General features: G+C 48.4%; 2 protein-coding genes across 5 annotated transcripts in view; both read right to left on the reverse strand.

Annotated features, from left to right (window-relative positions):
* Positions 1-61: 61 nt before the first annotated feature.
* On the reverse strand, positions 62-6,007 carry PPIB (peptidylprolyl isomerase B). The gene is made up of 5 exons (XM_025884024.2): positions 5,708-6,007; positions 4,836-4,949; positions 3,604-3,697; positions 948-1,132; positions 62-414 (listed from the first exon to the last, which is right to left on the reverse strand). Exons 1-5 carry the CDS (start codon positions 5,840-5,842, stop codon positions 292-294), a joined length of 651 nt encoding a protein of 216 aa, XP_025739809.1. The 5' UTR covers positions 5,843-6,007; the 3' UTR covers positions 62-291.
* Positions 6,008-8,187: 2,180 nt separating this feature from the next.
* CSNK1G1 (casein kinase 1 gamma 1) overlaps positions 8,188-20,846 on the reverse strand; it is a 182,054-nt gene continuing 169,395 nt past the window's right edge. For all 4 annotated transcript variants that reach the window (XM_025884416.2, XM_025884413.2, XM_025884415.2 and 1 more), the window contains one exon: positions 8,188-14,154. In XM_025884416.2, coding sequence (XP_025740201.1) covers positions 14,100-14,154 — 55 coding nt within the window. In that variant the 3' untranslated portion in view covers positions 8,188-14,099. The remainder of the gene's footprint in view (positions 14,155-20,846) is intronic.

Below are 20,846 nucleotides of genomic sequence, written 5' to 3' on the forward strand. Positions count from 1 at the left end.
ACATGCTGCGACTGGGATTTGAGCAGGTGTCGCAGGCCCAAGAACCCAGCCCACACACTGGTTATAAAAAAACCCACCTTTTTTTTTTTTTTAATTCGTCAGCATTGGTAGGACTTTGTTACAAAACCAGGCTGGTAGGTAGGCCTGTGGAATGTGAGGGGAGGGGTCCGCTCCGTCAGATGCCAGCACTTGGGCCAGTGCAGCATGGAGCCCTGCGGCGGGCGGTCTTCACCCGCGGGAAGGCAACAGGGCCGCACAGATGGTGGCTCAGAGGAAGAGGTCCCTGGGGCCCTACTCCTTGGCGATGGCAAAGGGCTTCTCCACCTCGATCTTGCCACAGTCTGCGATCGTCACATCCTTCAGGGGCTTGTCCCGACTGTCAGTCTTGGTGCTCTCCACCTTCCGTACTACCTCCTGGGAAGGCAGGCGGAAACAGTAGAGCGGCGTGAGTCCGGAGGTCCACCCCTCAAGGGAGAAAGGCCCCAGAATATGGCCGGGGAAGGCTGAGACCCCCATGGGACGAGCAGCATGCAAACCCTGAGGCACCAAAATCCTAACGGAACCCTGGGCAGGGAGAGCCCAGCTTTGACAAGATGGGGTAGTTTTGATCTTCTGCAGTGGGACCGGGCTGAGCTAAGGGCGAGGGGGAAGAGGGTGGCTGTGGAGTGGGTACCAAGTAGCTTCGCAGGGACACAGTGTTTGGCTGGGTTCTGCACAACTGAGGGGGGTGGAGCCTAGCAGTGAGTGAGTGAAACAGAGGCTCCTGCACCTGGGCAGGCTGAAGAACTGAGAACCTGGGGGCGGAGATGTAGGGTTTGTGCACGTGAACACGGGGAAATCTGTGGGCTCCCTGTTGGGAAAGGGATAAACTAGGTGGCACCCCTGCCCTGGGGTGTCCATTTCCTGATGAAGGTTGCCCAGGTTTAGCCCCTGCCCCCCAAACTCACCATGCCTTCCAGAACTTTGCCAAACACCACGTGCTTGCCATCTAGCCAGGCCGTCTTAACGGTCGTGATAAAGAACTGGGAGCCATTGGTGTCTTTGCCTGCATTGGCCATGCTCACCCAGCCAGGCCCGTAGTGTTTCAGCTTGAAGTTCTCATCGGGGAAGCGTTCACCATAGATGCTCTTTCCTGGGAAGAAAGAAACTCAGGGAGCTGAGTTGGCCCAAACCAAGCAGATCTTTGGGGTGAGGATTCCAGGGACTCAACCTGTCTTTGGCGTCAGGCCAGGCTCCAGTGGATTATAAGGACATTAAATGCTGTCTCCTTCCTACCCTCTGGTCTTGGAGCCAAACCATGCTGACAGACCAAGTGGGGCATGAGGCCAGGCTGATTTAGTGAACAGCTCACCCAATTATTTCGAGGAATACAGTTAGTGGCTTTTAAATAAGGCAAACATCAACAGCTACCCTTGGTGGTGGCCTGGGAGGTCTGCCACAGGAACTCTGAGGTACTCGGGTAGAGAGGTGCTATGCAGAGGGCAGGGGAGGTAAGAACTCTCCATAAAAGGACAACAGCTGTGGTTGACCAGCTTTTCTTCCTAACAGCACAGAAGATAGATGAGTGGCGAGGGGCTGCCCCCTTGGGTTCTGGATAATCAAGAGCCTCTTATCAATGAACACAAAATAAAAGCTGGATGTTGATGTGTGTGGTATGTCTATCCACGAGGGGTCTGAGGCCAGGGTACACGACAAAGGGAGCTGGGCAGACCCTGCCACCATTTCAGAGATCCTCATCTAAGTTCCCAGAGCTGCTTCTGCCCCTTCTTTCTCCCTGTCTCCTCTCAGGAGATTCACACTGTGTGCTAGTGACTATAGGCCCTGGAGAAACCCAGTGACAAGCTTCATTTTGTTTTACCCAATACCTCTCAAACTCACTTGCATACACAACTTGTACCTATCTGCATCCCGTGGTTCCACAGAGGGACCCAGCTTTGGAAGTTGTCCTGGACCCGCTGCTCATCAGGGAGGCATTTCTGACTACGTAGCAGGTGGGGAAGGCTAAACCTGACAATCACTAGACACGGGGGGGGGGGGGTGCCATCTCATGCCCAGGCCAGGGAGCAACCCAACCCTCTGCGGCAACTCCGGGCTCGAGTGCTGGCTCAGAGTCTCTCCTCAGTGAGAGTCCTCTTTCTAAATCTCCAGTGACAGCAGGATTTCAGCTGTGTTGCTCTCCAGAAAACTCCACATCTCCATCCTTGGCTCTGATCACTTTCCCAACACATAAGGAATCCCAAACTCAAACGGGTAACTTCATTTTAAATTCAACTGATTTCGTCATCTTTCCCTCCAGACTTCAATTTTTTTTTTTTTTAAAGATTTTATTTGAGAGAAAGAGAGAGCATGAGAGGAGGGAGGATCAGAGGGAGAAGCAGACTCCCCGCCGAGCAGGGAGCCCGATGCAGGACTCGATTCCGGGACTCCGGGATCATGACCTGAGCTGAAGGCAGTCGCTTAACCAACTGAGCCACCCAGGCGCCCCTTCAATTATTCTTTTGACAACTTTTCCTTTGCACACTGTCCATGAGGTTCCCACCCACATTATCTATCCCTCCTCTCCACTCCTGCCACTCCCACTGCAGTAACGACTAATGTTCAGAGTGCCAACGGTGTATGCCAGAGAACCGACACGAGCATTTTACACCCAGAAAAACTGCCGCATTATCTTCCCTCAAACTCCTTTGCGCCTGGGTCTTCCTCCCATTCAAGCCCTCCGTGGGTCCTCCCTCAGTGTAGGACAAACCCAGGTTCCCAGGTCCAGCCACGGCCCAGCACTCAGGGCCCCGGTCTGGTGTGTGCTCTCCATCTCTGGACCCCACCTTCAGCCAAGCTCCTGCCACAGAACAGAGGTGGGTTCACCTTAGCCCTGCCTCTCTGCCCAAGTTCTCCCCGGCCAGGACCCTGCCCAAATCTTTCCTCACATTCACAAGGCCACTTCTTGATCAGCCTGGCCTGAAGCGACTCCTGTGCTTGTTGGCACCTCGACAGTGGCTGACTTACCATATGCTGGGCACCTACCATGCAGCACCCCAACTCTTCCCACTCTGACTTTACACAAGAGGAAACTGAAGCTCAGAGGACTCACCTGCCTGAGGTCACAGAGCACGAAGATGGCAGATCTCACCCAACTGTGTCCGACCCCATGCATACAGTGCTTTGTATTATGTCTGCTCTTTCTCAGGCACCGCTGCCGATGGCCATCACTTACATTCTCTACTGTTCTATAGCTTCCACGTCATGTTCCCCTGGCTCCTCCCACCTAGATGGTAAACAACCTGACAGAGCCTGACCTAGAGTCACTGACCCACGTGTTTAGCTTTGCTTCCCCTCCCCCCAGAGGGTACCCCGAGAGAAAAGTCACCAAGGCTGTAGGCCCCGACCGGCAGGCCTGCTGGCGGGGTGAAAGCCACACAATCCCCCCACCATTCTCCTCTTTGTCCTGGGGTCCTTCTACAAAGAAGGCTGCAGCTGGTCCCCGTGCGGGTGCCAGTCCTGCCTCCAGAGCTGGGCAAGCAGGAGGCCTCGTCTGCCCAGCACAGCCCAGCCTTCCCAGCTTGGAGGCTGCACCAACAGACCCTGCTGCAGAGGACATGAGGTTACCTCCAGTGCCATCTCCCCGGGTAAAGTCTCCACCCTGGATCATGAAGTCCTTGATCACACGATGGAATTTGCTGTCTTTGTAGCCAAATCCTTTCTAGAAAAGGGAAGAAGGTGAGAAGCAGCATGAGACACCAAGCAGATATTAAGTAGACCCTGCAGGAACCCAGCCCACAGCTCCTGCTCCCAGAAGAGACACCACTGCTGATTCAGATTCATCATTCGACCTGCTGAGTGAGCAGTTACCAGCAGGCCAGGCGCGGAGCACACACACCCAGGAAAGGCTAAGACTGCACACTCCTCTGCTTTTATACAATTCCACTTCACATAATGTCTCCACCTTTCCCTGCTCTTTTTCTAATCCTAAGAACAGATGCAAGAAAACGGACCAAAAAAACAACAGTTACCTGCCAGGTCACTGCAAAGTTGGAATACAGACTTTTTTTTCTTTGATAATTTTTTATTCTAATTCCAGTAGAGTTAACATACAGTGTTATATTAGTTTTAGGTGTACGATACAGTGACTCAATTCTATACGTCACTCAGTGCTCATCATGGTAAGTGTACTCTTAATCCCCGTCACCTGTTTCACCCATCCCCCCACAGCTCCCCTCTGGCAACCCCCAGTTTTCTTCTTTAGAGTTAAGAGGAATACAAACTTTTTTTTTTAAGATTTTATTTGACAGAGAGAGACACAGCAAGAGAGGGAACACAAGCAGGGGGAGTGGGAGAGGGAGAAGCAGACTTCCCGCTGAGCAGGGAGCCCGATGCAGGGCTTGATCCCAGGACCCTGAAATCATGACCTGAGCCGAAGGCAGACGCTTAACTGAGCCACCCAGGCGCCCCAGGAATACAAACTTTCTTAAACAGGGCACTCCTGTTTCTTTAAGACCTGGGAAGCTCTGGGCCCCTTACCCTTAAGAGAAAGTTCTGGTGCACAAGCCACAAACTAGTTTCCATGGATATGTTTTCCTTGATTACTGCAATGCCTTAAAAGTGAAAAATTTTCTTAAAAATAAACAAATAAATAAATAAAATCCATATTTCTGGATTTAGTTTTAAAACCTCCAGAAGCTATGATAATACCAGGTTCCCAGAGCTGCAGGAGAGCGGTGAGCTGTTGGTACTCGGTGAGGGCTACTGCTACAGACAGGCCCCGCTCTGCACATCCGTTCGCTGTTAGCTCTACTTGCCAACTTCACTTGAGTTCAACTACCTCTGCTCCAGCCACTTACCTCTCCCGTGGCTAAGGCCACAAAATTATCCACTGTTTTTGGAACAGTCTTTCCAAAGAGACCGATGACCACCCGGCCTATATCTTCATCTCCAATTCGCAGGTCAAAGTACACCTGAGGAAGAAGACCATTTCAACTCAGCCTTTTTGAAGGGGTCTTGCCAGGGAAGCGAGAGCCCCAGAAGTTACCACAAAGGTGGAAGAGAAAAGAACCATATTTTGAGAGCAGTGGTTCTGAACCTGATTTCGGTGGTGACAAAAACCCTATGAGAATCTAATGAAGGCTCCAGACCCTTTCCCCAGAAAATGTTTGTTTGCACTCCCTTTAAACTATAGGGTAGCAAACAACCTTTAGTCTAAAAATAGCGCAGATTCTAGAAATGAACATCCAAAAACCATGAAGGAGGAGAATCTAACTTAGCATCATACAAGTTTCAACTAGATTGCTGTTCTTTGTAATTGCAAGTGGGTAACATCTGGCCCAAGTAAAGAAAAGATTCACAATTTGCCAGACGTGATCTTTCACCATTTCCCCAGCGCTGGACGGTATTCGCAGAAAGACTGCTCTGAGGCTGACAGTGCCAGCCCGGCTGCACAGGCGCCCGCTCCTGGGTTAAGGCTGGGGCTGGGGTGTCGAGGAGTCGGGCATTCTCTGGTCTGAATGAGCAGGACCGCCCGGACGCCACGAGGCCACAGCCGGGAACTAGGGAGGGGCTGAGCCAAAGCCGAGGACGCCCAGGCCTGAGCTCCGGGAGCTTAAATGCCTCGGACACCGGTGACTTGCGGCGCCGAGGCCGGGACGCGGGCGACGGGTGGGGCGTGGGGGCCGGGGGGTGGGCTTCGCCAGGCAGGTCGGGAGAGGGGAGGACGGACCTTGACGGTGACTTTGGGCCCCTTCTTCTTCTCGTCGGCCGTCGAGGGACCTGGCAACAGCAGGAAGAAGACGCAGCCCACTATGAGGGCGGCGGCGAAGAGCACCTTCATGTTCCGCTCGGAGAGGCGCAGCATCCACCGAGCGAAGAGAGCGCGGCCCCGGTAGCCGAGGGCCGGAAGAGGGTGGGGACGCGTCGGCGTGGGCACCGGCACCACCACCCAGAGCGGCTGGGGGGGAACCGGGGCTCCTGCCCGCCTCCTGGCAGAAGGTGGTCTTTATTTCCCCCCTCTGAGTCGGCGCCGGGTAGTAGGACCTCGCGGGGGGCGTGGCCCAGCCCGCCGTCAGGGCTAGCCAAGACGCGGGCTCGTGGGTGGCTGCCACGTTACTGTGGCCTCATTGGCTCCCCAGTTCGCCAACGCCCACCAACAGGAAAAGGATCACGGAAGGCGGCACCGCCCCGAGGAGCACACGGATTGGGTCTCCGAGGAGACTACAAACCCCAGCATGCAGAGCGGCCGCTCCCGTGGCCCGTTCTTGCCTTTGGGGAGGGGGAGGCCTTCGGGGAGGTTAGTTTATGTTAGGAAGTCCGTGGATGGGGGAGAAGGCGCTTGTCAGTTTCCGAATTGGGCCAGTCAAGCCTTAGCAACCACTAGCTTGGGTTTAAGTATGGTAGCTCCCCAAAACTCGGGGCATGCTTCTGCTAACCCAGAGTATGACCTTATACTGCACTTTCTACTTGTCTTGCAAAACTTGCTTCAAAACCTTTCCTTTTTGACTTAGTCCCTGCCACTTTAGTCCCTGTTTTTCCTCTGGTCTTACTGTGCTTACTGCACAGTAAGTACTGAGTCAATGCACACTTTATTATTCTCTGGTTAACTTCCTTCCTTTACCTATTTTTCCAAGTAAACAGTTGTTTTGTTTTGTTTTAAGTAGGTTCCACTCCCAGCCTAGAACCCAATACCGGCTTGGATTGATGACCCTGAGATCAACACCGGAGCTGAGATCAAGAGTCCGACACTCACCCGACTGAGCCAACCAGGCGCCGCCAACTAACCACCTTTTTTGTGAGCAACGCACTGTATTTCATGTGTTGCACTTATTTTGTATACATCTCCCCCAACCCTGCTGTAGGGCTAAATGTCCAACAAATATTGGTTGCAATAGCATCATATTAACACTGAGGTAGGAAATTATATATACCTGAAACGGCCTGAGGTTCAGTCTCTCTTTTCTAGAAAACTTCAGGAAGGTCAGGGATAGTTGTCAGATGCTCTCACACTTGTTCCAGTCTGCAACATATATACTTCATCACTGGGAGTCTTACCCAGAAAAATAAAAATTACACACATCTTTCTAAAATGTAGACCTATGACATTAAATGTCTTTAAAACCAATTTTCAAAGATTAATAAATTCTTGGTCTTCACAGCCCCAATTGTAGGTAGGAATGGCGTTTCAATTAGTTGAACCCTGCAATTTGGTCTCTTTATGAGGTCGGGACCTAAGTTGAAGGTTATGCATGGCCACTGGCATTAACTTGTCCTTGCTTACACTGAGGTCAATGCAGCCAGGCTGCAAAGCTTCCACAGGTGTCTCAGAGAAACACAAACGACATTTGCTGTTTCTAATCCTCACACCTCAATCCAGACCACCTCGATCTGCTAAAGGTTCTTCTAGGTAAAACTGTTGCACTGACAAAGTTGATCCTCCAATCCCCCACCCCCCACCATTTTTTTTTTTAGTCAGGCCTCTTTCCCCACTGACTGGTCTGATGCTGTCCATAGCCATTGGGAAAATGTTCAATGTTTTCAAAGGAGCCTTCTCCACGTGAGGAGCTAACGCTAAAATGGCATAAAAGCAGCCTCCTCTGTAGTCCCCCACCCCCGCCACTTTTGGAAGGAAAAAAAAAGCTTGATGGATAAAATGTTCTAAATGTGAAGTTTTTCCTCTCATGATGATCTTAAAACATGTCTTCTGCTTACTTATCTACCAGTGAAAAAAACAAATCTAGTAATTTAGTAACAAAAAATTGGAACCAGCCAATCATGCGGATTGACAGTTGTTTTATGGATATATATATACATACACACACACACACATACACACTTGTGATTTTATAATTGCACATCATAGTTTTATCCTCCATCTGTATAGATGTTCATTTGGTAGAGCAGAATTACAAAGCTATTCCAAAGCTGTTCCACATAGATCTTAACTTCCTGATGTTCTAGCACCTAAGAACCACAGGGATACAGGAACCAGTATGTGAGTCATCAATGTCCAAGTTCTGCCAGGAATATTTAAAGTGACTGACAGGAGAGAGCAATGTTCAACCCAAAGGAATGAAGCAAGAATGCCAAAGTATCAGGCATTATATTCATTCGTTGAGTCATATCAAAGTTAATCCTAGCTGGATTCTTAGTTACAAACGAACCAGGGGAAATTAAAACCAGACAAACCAACCAACTAACCAAAGAAAATTAGTCAAGAAAGGTAAGACATTTTATTTTACATACAAAAAGGGTGCAAACTGAGTCCTTTCTTCCCCAAATTGGGGAAGAGGTATACTTAAAGATCACATTTGTGTTTTCCATGGTGCCCTAGGAAATGGGCTACTCTGAGATAACATATCAAGACCCATTTTCCATTTTTTCCAAAAAAGGCTACTTCCTCTGCAGAGGAGTTTCTCCTAATGGTGTACAAATCTCTCTCCCGGAGGAACCATTTCAAATACACTTGAAATTGACATTCATGTTTAAAAATACTACAAGTTTCATTTTTCACAGCTGAGCTTTGTGACCAGTGCCAGGGTTTATGAAACAACATCACATATCTAAAATAAAAAGTAAAAAAAAAAAAAAAAAAAGGCATTTAACAATAATCAGACACATCCACACAGCAATTAAAACTGATTTCCACAGCTGATTTATACATCATCTAGTCTTAAAAAAATTGCAGTCAACATCCCAACATCTTTTTAAAAGTACAATGGGCAAAGATTAAAGAAACAAACAAAAAAATAATATAATAAATTAGAGCATGTAATATATCCAATGGGAATTGATGAATCAACATTATTTTCCATTGGGGTGGTTATATTTTTGGTTTCATCTCTATCTTTTCTGTTTACTCTTCTGCTCGATAAATGGGGCTCATTCCTAGAGCCAGCTTGCTGTGACACTAATTTGAGAAGCTCACTTGTTACCTGTTTACTTCTGAGAATATTCAGTAACACGTGGTCCCAGCAGCCTGGGCTGTGTCTTTATGGAAGTGAAATGCACAGATGAGAACACGCCCGAGCGCCTGAGTGTGTGTGTGCGCGCGCGCACACACACACACACAGGCATACAAGGCAACCACACACACCCATCTGTAAATCTATTTCCCCCCAAAGAAATGGCGCATCTCTCCTGAGACGTTCCTAACAGATTGACAAGCCTCTTAAAAAAAAGCTTTCGGTGCAAGGGCTGGCCTGGGATTTGGTCTGGAGCTCATGAAGAATACTGAAAATGTCTCACCTGCCCTGAAAGAGGGGGTTTGCAGGGAAGAGGCAGTCGGGACAGCTGTCCTCTTGTGTGTGTGATTGGGATGAGTGCACGGCACCCCTACTTATTACCATGGATAACCCTCTGCTCTGAGACTCTGAAGGTGGTGATGGCACTGGAAATATGATTGTGAAGAGAAAGAGGAGGAAAGTAACAAAAGAAATTCTGTCCACAGAACTGAGGTTTCTTTAGAACATCAAGTTTGGTAACGAAACTAAAAACATACGGAGTACACGTTCACTTTTTCCTTTGTAAGCTGATCTACAAATACTAGAGTGGACGTCCTGGTTGCTTTTTGAGGAAATGTGTCAACTACTACTGTCTGTATCCAGGGAACCTACTTACTATTTTGAATACAATGGAGAAACCTATTCTTTTGCACTCAGTCACCTGCAAAAGGAGTTATGAGAAACATGTTTTTAAGACTGCTTAATTGATCGAAGACTTCCAAGATTCTTTATTTGTGGCTAAAAACTGCTCAAAACTCTGCAAACCCTCACAAGGGCCGTGGTTTCCTCTTTTTCTTATTCAGAAACAAAGCCACCCCTCCCTCTCCCCCTCCCCCCTCCCCCAAACAAGACAACAAAACCATAGGAATCTCATTTCAATTCCTGCTGACCCATCATAGGGAAGACTGGGAGTCCCTGGCCATCAATCTCTAGACAGGGCTTTCCCGGAGGCCTAGAGTTGGCAAAAGCAAGAACCTCAGAGACAAGTGCCTGTTGCTCAGATGGCCAATCCGGATGGGGTGCCTCATCACGCTGGCTCTCTAATGGTTGTTGGGACTCAGCTGCGCACCTTAGGGCAATGGCGGGGATGGCGGCAGTGGACTGGCAAAGGCAATGTTGGCCGGGTGGTGCTGCAAGCTCCCAATCCGAGGGACTCCAGCCCTAACGCGGCTGACACTGGCGACGACATTGTCAGGGCAACTCACTGGGGATGCAGAACTGGTTTAAATATGAAAATGGAAGAGGTGACTGGGTCACACAGGAGGCAGGTGAAATCGGAAGAGATGCATCAGAAGAGTAAGTTCCTTTGCGATGCTTTCTGGGCTGCCATGGAAGAACTTGTTTTTGAGAAACACAGGCCATGCTTGCTCACTGAGCAGGGGAATAAGTTCTATCTTTTGCATACAAAAAAGTTAAGGCTATGATCTTTAGTAACCACTCCGACAGACGTTACCATCACTGCATATTTCTGACCTTAAAGATGGTTACTCACACTGAGAATCAACACTGAATATGCACCATCAGTGCACACTTCCAGTGAACTAAGTTGGGATATCGAGGTGATGGACCCTCTTCCGGCTGCCGGCAGGGGCCGTTTCTTTGTACCCGCAGTTCATGGACATAAACAGGCAAATCAACACCACTATGAAAACCCCAGGATCTTGCGTTCTCCTGTTGCCCCGTGTTCCAGAGTGAATTGGAGCTTTAACTGGAGGTCAGCCTATCCAGAGTGAATTGGAGCTTTAACTGGAGGTCAGCCTAGTCCCTTACTTGTACCTTCTTAGACCCTGTTTACTCCTAGACAGACCCAGTGCAGCAGAAATGTTCATGGAGGTGGTCACGAGAGCACAGCAGCTGCTGGAACACTGCCCTCCCTTGCAGAGGAGTCCAGAGTGAGATCCCTGGGAAATGGCAGGGTGTGTGTGGCAAGTGGTCAACCCTTACAAGGCCTGACTGCGCAGACACACGTCACCCTCTGGTATACGAGAAGGACCGTTTATGCCTCAATCTGCTCAGGATGCAATGCCAGAGGGGCGCAGGGCTCAGGAGAACTCCTGGTGGCATATATTAAGGGTTTTTTTTAATGAACAGATGCTGTTAGTACTTACTGCTAACCCAGAAGCAACTGCATCAATCCCAAAGAAAAAGATCCCTAGGCACCATGTTGTGAAATGGAGAAAGATCAAAAAACTGCAGTGAGTGGACTAGGGTGGCTGGTGGGTGGGTGGAGGGAGTGCCCAGCCTCGGGGGCCTGGCTGAGGCACAGTGCTAAGCAACTAGAGCAAGCGGCTTGAGGCCGGGAGCCCTGATGTGCTGGTGGGGATGGTACTGATGGCCAAATTATTCCTTAGGTAGTCTTTCTTATTTACTTTTTAATTTTCAGGAAGATCACAATAGAATCTCTCAGGGGTCTGGGACCACCTTGGAGTGCTAATGGCCTTGGAAGAATCACCATGACCCTTTGTTATGAAAATCAAATACCTAGTAAAGAGATTTGTGGGGGGGAGAGAAAGAACAGTGCATTAGGAAGGACCCCCCCCATAACTGCTTAGGTTTAAACCCCTCAAGAGCTAGCCTTTAAAAACATTTAAGACCAAAAAAAGTCACAAACCCAGCTGCAGGGGGACCTGCCCTGAGCCAAGCTGGTCACTGCCTTTGCTTTTTTGTGGAAGCAGAGGTGGGGAGGCACTTAGTGGGTATGGAGTGCCAGGATGCTAGAGGCTTTGTCACCATTTTCCCCTTGCCCTCCTTTGAGAGACAAGGCTTTTTCTAGACAAGGTATAAGGAAGTTAAAGTTTCTATACAAGCAAGTTTGAGTTGCCCAAGTGCCATCTGAGAAATAAGTTTCTATGATGGTGCCTTAACCACTAGGTAATATCGAGGAAGCAATATTCAAAATCCTTGTGGAAAAGGGATGTGACAGTGTGTCTCCCAGCCACTCTGTCTTGTATACAGGAAATTTTCTTTTAAAGAAATGAAAGATTACAATCTACACATGAGCTAAGCAGGTCTGAAGCCAATAAAGTGATACTTCCTAGCCAAGGCCCAATGGAACAGCTGAAGTCCAGTAACTCTGATCCATGCAACTGCTGCTATTTCTGCTCCATGTGAGATACATCAAGGGACTTGTCAAGACATGCCAACTACCGGAAAGTATCCCCACATCCTCCAGTCCAAAAGATGGCCCACTACCTCAAGCCAGAGGCAAATGATTTGTGTTCCCAAAACCACCAGACTCAGTCACCAGCCACTGGTCCTCCACGGTTAGCTCTCTCTACTCCCAGACACAAGGCCTTGTTCCCTGACGTAAGTGATTCTTTCTCCTCTATCACATCTGGAATGAGGTCACTGTTTGCATAAGCCACTGAGCTCAAATGAAAATTGAGCACAATAAGATTAACTCCATACATTGATGACTTTCCAAGAAGTGAATGAAGAATCAAGACCCTTCATGGTAGTAGGTTAGGTGACCATCCCACATGGGAAGGCAAATAGTGGACTGGGGAAACATGCTCTCGATATGCGGCCATCTTATTTGGAAGGAGTCTACATCCAATTGAGAAAATAATTTCAGACCTTTCATTTCAATATCCTTTCCCCTGGAATTTTCCAGCACCAATCAATCTTATCCTCCTGTTCACGACAGCTCCACATGCTCAGTCTGGAGCCTGCTGCTGTGGACCTACTGGAAGAAGATCTGCAGGTGCTTGGTTTCTGGTAAGGCAGGCCAGACCAAATGCTATCACTCAGCTACTGGGGCAGACAGTACACACTGGTTTTATTCACTGGCCCTATGATGCCAAATCCTGAGGTTCTTCTGGCAGTTGGAAGGCAGGCTCACTTTCCTCTTCTTCTTGTCCACTAGTGGCAATATGGTGGTGGCTCTTTCATCACGAATTTTGTCCCCCAAGTCACTAAGGAAGTCACATGGCTATCTAGTTGGAAGTCCCTGGCAGTGGAGGAAACCGATTATTTCCAATTTTTTTGTCAAACATCTTCTCCTGGTCACAGTCTGGCTTATCCCATGTGCTGGAGAGCAAGGCAGTCCAAACTGTAGGCTGATGAGGTCAAGAGGCTCTGGGAGGGACATTCTTCAGCAGTTGAGAAGATGAGGAAAATTCAAGTATGTTTCCTTGCCAACCTGAGTGTTTACTCAGAATGACACAGAGTTTGGCTTCTTCTCTTCTGGGTGCTGCAGACCCAACTTTTTCCACTGAGAATGTCCTCTGGACCCATGTTCTCTCTGAATGGCTTGGCTGGCCCCATCCCCCTCAAAACAGAAAAAAGTAAAACTCCCGATATAACCAGACACAATATGCATCTGCCGTGTTTTTTGTTAAAAAACAAAACAAAACAAAAAACAACTAAAAGTGCAATAAAGTCAGTTTTTTTTCCTTTGATCAGAACAATTTGCATTGTCCTACTACCGTCTGGAGAACAGAGTTCGCTTGTCAAGAGAGCGAAGAATGCCAACACGCGGGGACAGTAGACTGCAGATTTCTCACAGCTTGTGTCCGACAGTGTAACTTCACAGAAGAAGGGAGGGAGGGAGGAACCTGCACCCCGTGGCCAGCTGGGGATGGAGGCTGCACAGGCACAGAGGAGGGAGCCTTGCTGCCAGGCACGCCTGGTAGTTGGAGAAGGTTCTTCTCCTGCCCAGGCCTGCCATCTTCCCCTTGCCTTCTTGGCCACACCCCCACCCTCTGGAGTTCCTTCAGCAGACATAGCCTTTAATGCACTAGCTTTTATGCTGGAGAGGGTTGAGGGTGGGGCAAGAACCAGGAGTAAACTACACGAGGGAAGAGCATAGTAGTCCTTGAGTTTTTGTGAATGACACCTTCACTGTAAACAATAGGAAGGAGAGTCAACCAGGCAGCCGCAGGGGCAAGCAGTGGACGGGCCGCCGCTCTGGGACCTGCTCAGAGCTTTAGGCAGGCGGCGGTGGCCACTGACACCCCCCCCGGGCCCTGGCCGCCCGCACTGGCTCCTTCTGGGGGCCTCTGTTTTCTTCTTTTTGGTTTGGATCTCCACCCTCCCCCACAGAGGAGTCCCTTCCAATGAAAAATGGCAGGAGCTGCAGGTGCAATCGAGGGCCTGAGGACTCCTGGGAGGCACTGGTCACTTGTGGCGCTGGGCAGTCTTCTTCCTTTTCCTCTTGAAGAAACAACAGCACCTGGAGCACAAGTAACATGGCAAGTCAGTGTGGGAGGCCTGCACCTTCGAACAGCTTCTGCCTGCTTCTGCTGACTGTGGGGGCTGGGGGGGGTGGATTTTCCCCCTGGCACCCACCCACAGGGCCACCCCCGTCTTCAGCGCACACCCTGGAAGCAGTGGGCAGTGTCTGCCAGGAAAGCCAAAGGCAATAGCTGCTTCATTTCAATCTGCAGCTACCAAACCTGATCATCAAAAGGCTGCAGGCTAGGCAGGGCCAAAACAGGCATCTTTGGAAGAAGGAGGAAGAAGGCTTGTTTCCCAGTCTCCCACTCAGCCCACATAGCTCATCTCTATCTAAAACCAAGGCTGGGGGTCCTCAAAGCTACCTAAGACTAGCCTGCATTGCTGGCCCCTTGAGACAGAGAGCAAAATGACTGAATGCTGCTTCAGTAGCCGGCAGGTATGGAGCTAAACCGAGGCAAACAAATCCCCCACAAAATATGATTGGAATTCTAGCAGAAGCTCATGATGCCGCCAACGAAGGATTAAGGATTCTTTCCAGCCCGCATCCCCATCCCCACCCCACCCAGCTACCCAGAGCAGGCAGGTGGAACCCCGAATCTTGTAAGAACAGTGAGCCTAGATCCCCTGACTGAAATCGGCACAGCCCACTTTTGGTTTGGAGGGGACCGGTGCCAAAGCCCAGAAAGCTGACCATTGGCAAGCACGTGGCTGCAGGGTCCTCAGCTTAGCTACTGAGACTGCCACTGCTGGGCCCGACAGGGTTGGAGGACCGGCCCTTGTGTAGGGTGGAGGTCAGGGCCTACTCCCCTCACCCGCGCTCCACGTGCTGCTCCCTGGGCAATAGCCCTGAGCCCAAGCACCCCTCCTTACTCCTGTCTCTGGAATGGGGAGCAGCTCTCGCTGCGACAGTGACTAACTACAGAAGGGGGTGATGAAGGCAGTGGCGTCGCTGGTGCAGGAGAGAGGTCCTTCCCAGGAAGCTGACACATTGGAAATGAGGATGTGAGTGCCAGAAGGTGTGGATGAGTCAAAGATGCTAGATGGTGGAGGGGAGTCAGGCTGCAAACTTGACCCTTGAAAGGAAAGCTTTTCAGAGAAAACTCTATCTGCTTCTCTTGCTTAAATCCCTCTAGGTTTAATGCTAGGGCTATTCATATGAAAATGAAAAACTGTTGCTTACTTCCCATGTCCCCAAATTCTCCACTGTAGTTAAGATTCTCTTTTTTCAGTCTGACCCCTTGGTATTTTGACACCCAATGGACAGGTTATTAAAAGTTTGGAGCACACACAGGTTATTAAAAATTAAAAATTCTCTCAGAATGCAGAAACGGACATTTATACAGGTAATGATAACTTTTAACTGTATCAAGATGTATCAAACATGAAAATTTTGGAAACAGGAGCTTCTTAAGGGGGTCTTAAAAAAGATTTTTCTGAGGATATCAGTGACTTTTGTGAAATACTATTTTTTTAAGTTTATTTATTTATGTAATCTCTACCCCCAACACGGGGCTCAAACTCATGACCCCATGATCAAGAGCCACATTCTGACTGAGCCAGCCAGGTGCCCCATGAAATACTATTAATGGGTGTGAATATAGTCACTAAACAAAGTGGCATGTGTATTTGGAGACTGAATAAACTCTTTTAAATAAAAATAACCAATACTTTTGATTGTTTAAGATCGTCTTCTCCCTGGAGAAGACTTCAAAGGGAAAAAAAATGGTCTTTTTCTATTATATATGTTTTAGAAAATGGACATTTCCAAGTTGAAAGTCTTGAAATTAATATTAAACAAGGCAAATTAAATCTCATGGGAGCACCAGTATTTCAATGGAGTTACCTGCTCCCTGTTAACCATGATTTTCAGAGACATCACTAACATTTAAGTCAATTTCTATTCTTCTTTTTTTTGGAGGATACTAAAATGAGGATTTTGTGTTTTTAATAAAAGCAATCACAATGAAGTCTGAAATACTATTTTGGTCCATTTCAAATTATACTATTTTACCTCCTTCAAGGCAAGTCCTAAGAATTAACGTCTGCTTGCAAGCACATCATAACCTGATGTGCCATGCCGAATTCACCTGACTGGAGGGGAGTGGGAGCTGCGGTTCTGAGGCCTGGAGGAGTTTTTGCTAGTTACAGTATGGAACACTTCAGCGGGAGCGGAAGCCTCTCATACTTCTAGCCACGAGGAAACAGGCCCCACACCCCAGACCAAGCCCACTGACTAACTCCATACAGATGTCTTACTCTCTGAAGAGAAGGAAGGTGAGTGATGATGAATGCTTCTTGTGTTGTAGGTTTTCTTCCAGTCGATTCTTTGATTGGATGACCAGAAGTTCTTAACATGATGGAGTCAGAATCAATCCAGTCTCCCCACTCACAAGCCACCACGTGCTCTTTGCCCAGACCTGTGAGCTCCCCACCACGTGCTCTTTGCCCAGACCTGTGAGCTCCCCACCACGTGCTCTTTGCCCAGACCTGTGAGCCATGACCTTGCCCACAATGCTCTCTTGCTACGTCCTGGCCCCCTCCCCTTCAGCTATCCCTTTGCTACGCTTCTCCTCTTGAGTGTACTTTCACATTCTTCCCTTGCTCTAATACCTGGCTCAAGCCCCACCATATCCGTGAAGCCTTTCTTGACCATTCCTGTCCACAGTGACCTCTTGGGGGGTAATAACAAGTGTCCTGGAGAACTACTTGTCCTTTCAAGTATGTATGTCTTGGCTCTACAACAGCTAGATGGCACCTAAGCTTTTTGGAATACATAAGCCAGATGGTACCTAAGCTCTAGGGGAACCTCCTAGAGTTCCAAGCAGAGTTGCATGCGCACACAGCAGGCCCTGTATTTGCAGTCAGGATGATGCGACTGACATCTCACAGGGCAACAGAGACTATGACAATGTCAGATTTACACAGACATGTTTGCTAGATAAACAGGCCAAATGTACTCCTCAGTACAAGGCTACAAATTCTATTTCCATAAAACCCATTTGTTATCTTCCACATAGCCCTGTCCCTGGAGAAACCCTGTAGGCAACTTGGCTTATACCGCTGGGGTTCAGAAACTGGTGTACAACCCAGTCCCTGAAGACAAACAGAAACAAAGTGATCACAGAACCCCGCAGGCTGTTATCACCATGTAGAACATGACCCCATGCATGCAGACGATGTAGGGGAGTTCTCATTCCAGCCTGCAACAGACCAACTAGGTCAGGAGTACCTGGAAGGTCACAGGCAGCAGCTGAGAAGCAAGCTGGCGAGGGGGCTCTTTCTTGTAGCAAGAATGTGCCTCACTGAATGTGGATTCTCTAGGGCTTCCCCTCCCACGTAGCTCCTGTTGTTCCTAAGAATGCATTCAATGAACCTTTTCCAGGAGCAGAAAAGACAGGCTCCAATAACTCATTAGCTGAGTAAGCCCCTGACCCACTGAATATACTCTGACAGGAAAAAAAAAAAAGACAATAAATGAAAAACAAACAAAACCCCCCCCCCAAAAGAACAAGAACAAAATGTCCATTTCTCCCCCCAAGAAGGAGCTCCTTTTGAGAGACTCATTCTATAGATGAAAGAACCAGCTGAATCAAAAAGAAAAGTCATGGATTTTTCCCAAAGCTGCCAATTTGCAGGTGAGAGACCAAGCCACAGAATGTGAGATTAACTGGCAACAACTGCCCTTGGCATTGTGAATGATAATCTAAACAGCTGATAGAGTAACCTTGTCCTCCTGCTCTTGTCCCTCTCTGTCTGATCATCTCTGGCCTAGTAATTTGGGAGACAATTCACTCAGCTAAACATAGAAAGGGAATTTTGGATACTGTGGGATGTTGTTTCACCAGGAGGAGATAGCGATGAGATGGGTTTGGAAGGAAAGAAGGAACAGATTAATTCCTGGGTGTAGGCCTGCCCCATCCCCACCTTGTGGATCTAGTTCCCCAGTCTGGGTGGTTATGGCACAAGGCGGCGTATGGAAGCCATTGAGTGTTCCTAAGGCATGTTGTTTGGTTGTGCCAATCCCAGCCTAGTCTGGTCCGCTCCCCTAGCATGTGGACTGGAGAGAGGGACTCACCACAGGTTGAGCATTTTCAGGCAGCTACAGAGTGTGTAAAGAGAAAAACACAGAAAGGAAGAGAGAAAGAGAGAGAGATTAGTCCACAGAGGTGAGGCGGAAGCGACTCCCTGTGAGCCATGCAAACATGCAGTATGTGTCTGCGTTTTGTTTCCTCCTCTGTCAAGGTAGCGTGAGTACACCCAGGCCACTTGGCCCCCACACTAAAGTGGAGAGGGCAGGCGCCTGACAGAAGCATCCAGGAGGGAGCGGGACATCTCAGTGAGGGGAAAGGTAAAACAGAAAGAGTTGGTGGGAGCCCCAGAGTGGGTTTTCCTGGGCAATTTCCAGTAAGGTAGCAGGAGAAAGAGGAAACGATCCTGCCTGTAAGAATTCAATCAAGCACCAAGTGAGCCATTTTGGTTCCCACACAAAGTCTTACTGTACAGTGTGAAGCTGACCTCCTGACCATTCTGAGGGAAAGAGAAGTCGCTAGCCTTTCTATAAATCCGACATGCCTGACCAAAGCAGCTGGTAGTTAGCTCTTCCTCTGGGGGGGGGGGGAGAAGGCTTCAGCAACACTTTATTTTAGTAGGAGCTGAAGCAGAGCAAGAAGGGTCACTGCTCTGGACTAAGGTAAAACTGCTCAGATAAGGGCCTACATCCCATTCTTGTTAATTCCCAGGAGAAATTGCTAAGTTATAGCTAAAGTCGATGGATAACCAAGAACTCCTATTTTTACCATAACAAAAATCAACCAAAAAGCTGCCTTGCCTCACTACCCCCTTCCAATCATATTTAAACAAGGACATGGGTCCTAAGCAGAAGAAAAGGGCAGTTAGATGTTCGTTTCGTATACAGAACAAAACCCAAGACCCTGTTATCTCTCTCCTCCTTTACAAAAACAAGCTGGGTGAGGAACCTAAACTTTTTCAAAAGCTTGAAAGCGAAGGTTTCATGTATCTCCCCAGTCCCTGCTTGAATCTTAACATAGGCAACAGCCCTCTTTTTCCCACAAGCAGGCTGCATGGACAAAGGGCATCACAGCTGCGTGCAATGAGGGTTGTTTGGGACGTCTCATGCTTCTCTAGCTGTGACTTCTCCCCATGAAAATGGCAGAGCAGGTGGATTCATGGCTACCTCTCCCTCCCTCCAAAACACAGAGGCAGCCAAGAAGAGATACACACAGCTGTGCTGAGAGTTCCCTGGGCAAGACGGATTGGTAGCTCATGAGATTACTAGGGGAATCAGCACACAAAATGCCCTAAGCTTTGAGCTTTTGGAAGACATTTGGGCAAATACAACTGCTCCCCTCTGGTTTCCACACATTTCAGAAGGCCCAAACCTGGAACAGGCAGCAAAGAGGCTCAGTAGTCCTTTTCACTAAATGGGGAGACTTTAAATGCTCTTCACGTCCTAGAGTTTAGAATATACCAGAACAGAATTCACCACATTGCAATCTCTTTGTGTGAACGGCCCCATATTTTACACACAGGACACAGACACCACACTCACATACACAATCAGTGTACACATTTACCAAAACGAAGTGAGAGAATGGGTTCAAAAGATAAACCTGTATAAGACATACTATAAGATGAAAGCCCATTCAATCTTGGTATTCAAAGTACACTATTAAATCCAGAACTAAATGCCTAGCCTTCAAAGTAATAGCCACATGAACTGGGAGTGAGGTGGGGTGGGAATGGGGACAGTCATCTTTCAAGCCCAGACAATGTTTAAACCAGAACATGCTTAGTGCCCTGAGCCCTGATTCCCAACCTTGGCCACACATTCGAATTATCTGAACTTTAAAATTTCCTGATGCTCAGGCCATAACCCCAGATAAAATCAGAATCTCTGGGGCCAGGATTCAGATATATACCTTCTAACACGCCCCCGGTGATTCCAAAGTGCAGCCAAGGTTGAGAACCCAGAGGATAAGGAGTACTATACTCTTTATTTGGGAGAATGAAATTTGTCACGGAAGCTGAAAAACCGAGAGTACCATTAAAAGCTCCAAAGTCTCTGAGAATAGAGAGCATGTTTCCTTACTAAAAATGGTCTCTTCCCGGCATTAAAAACTCCCCCTGCCTTCCTTACTTATCAGGGCCTTATAGAAACCAGGAGAGGAGCATCTGAAGCTGCTTACGGTCAGCAGGGACTTGACAAGAGAGTCCAAGTCATCCTTGAGTTGCTTTTTATCTCCTGGGTAGGAATCCCCAAATCCTGGCTTTCCAAGGCAAGGACCTCTTGGAAGCAAAGTGAGCTGATCATACAGATGGGCAGGAGACAAGCGTGCAAAGTGTAGCTGGAAGAAAGAATGCAGGTCTTGACTGGCCTCCCACCACCTCACACCCAGAGGTGTAAGCACATTCTGGCGGATACTGAGGCCATGTGGGGGCCCAAGAGAGCACCTGGGACACAGTGTCACTATTCGTATGTTGTCTGCTTCTGAGAACAAGATACTGGGATAGCCTGAATATTCTCAAAGGGTTTATAAGAAAGGTCATCCATATCAGGCTTGGCAGCAGTTACTGGTTTGTAAAGGACTTCTCTCTCCCTACCTCATGTCTTCTTGGAGTTTAAGTCTGGATTGGAATTTGGGATGGGGAAAAAGGGAAACAAGTGAT

The sequence above is a fragment of the Callorhinus ursinus genome, unplaced genomic scaffold (assembly GCF_003265705.2).
Source record: "Callorhinus ursinus isolate GAN/ISIS: 27379988/994484 unplaced genomic scaffold, GSC_fseal_2.0 scaffold25, whole genome shotgun sequence".
NCBI lineage: Eukaryota > Metazoa > Chordata > Mammalia > Carnivora > Otariidae > Callorhinus > Callorhinus ursinus.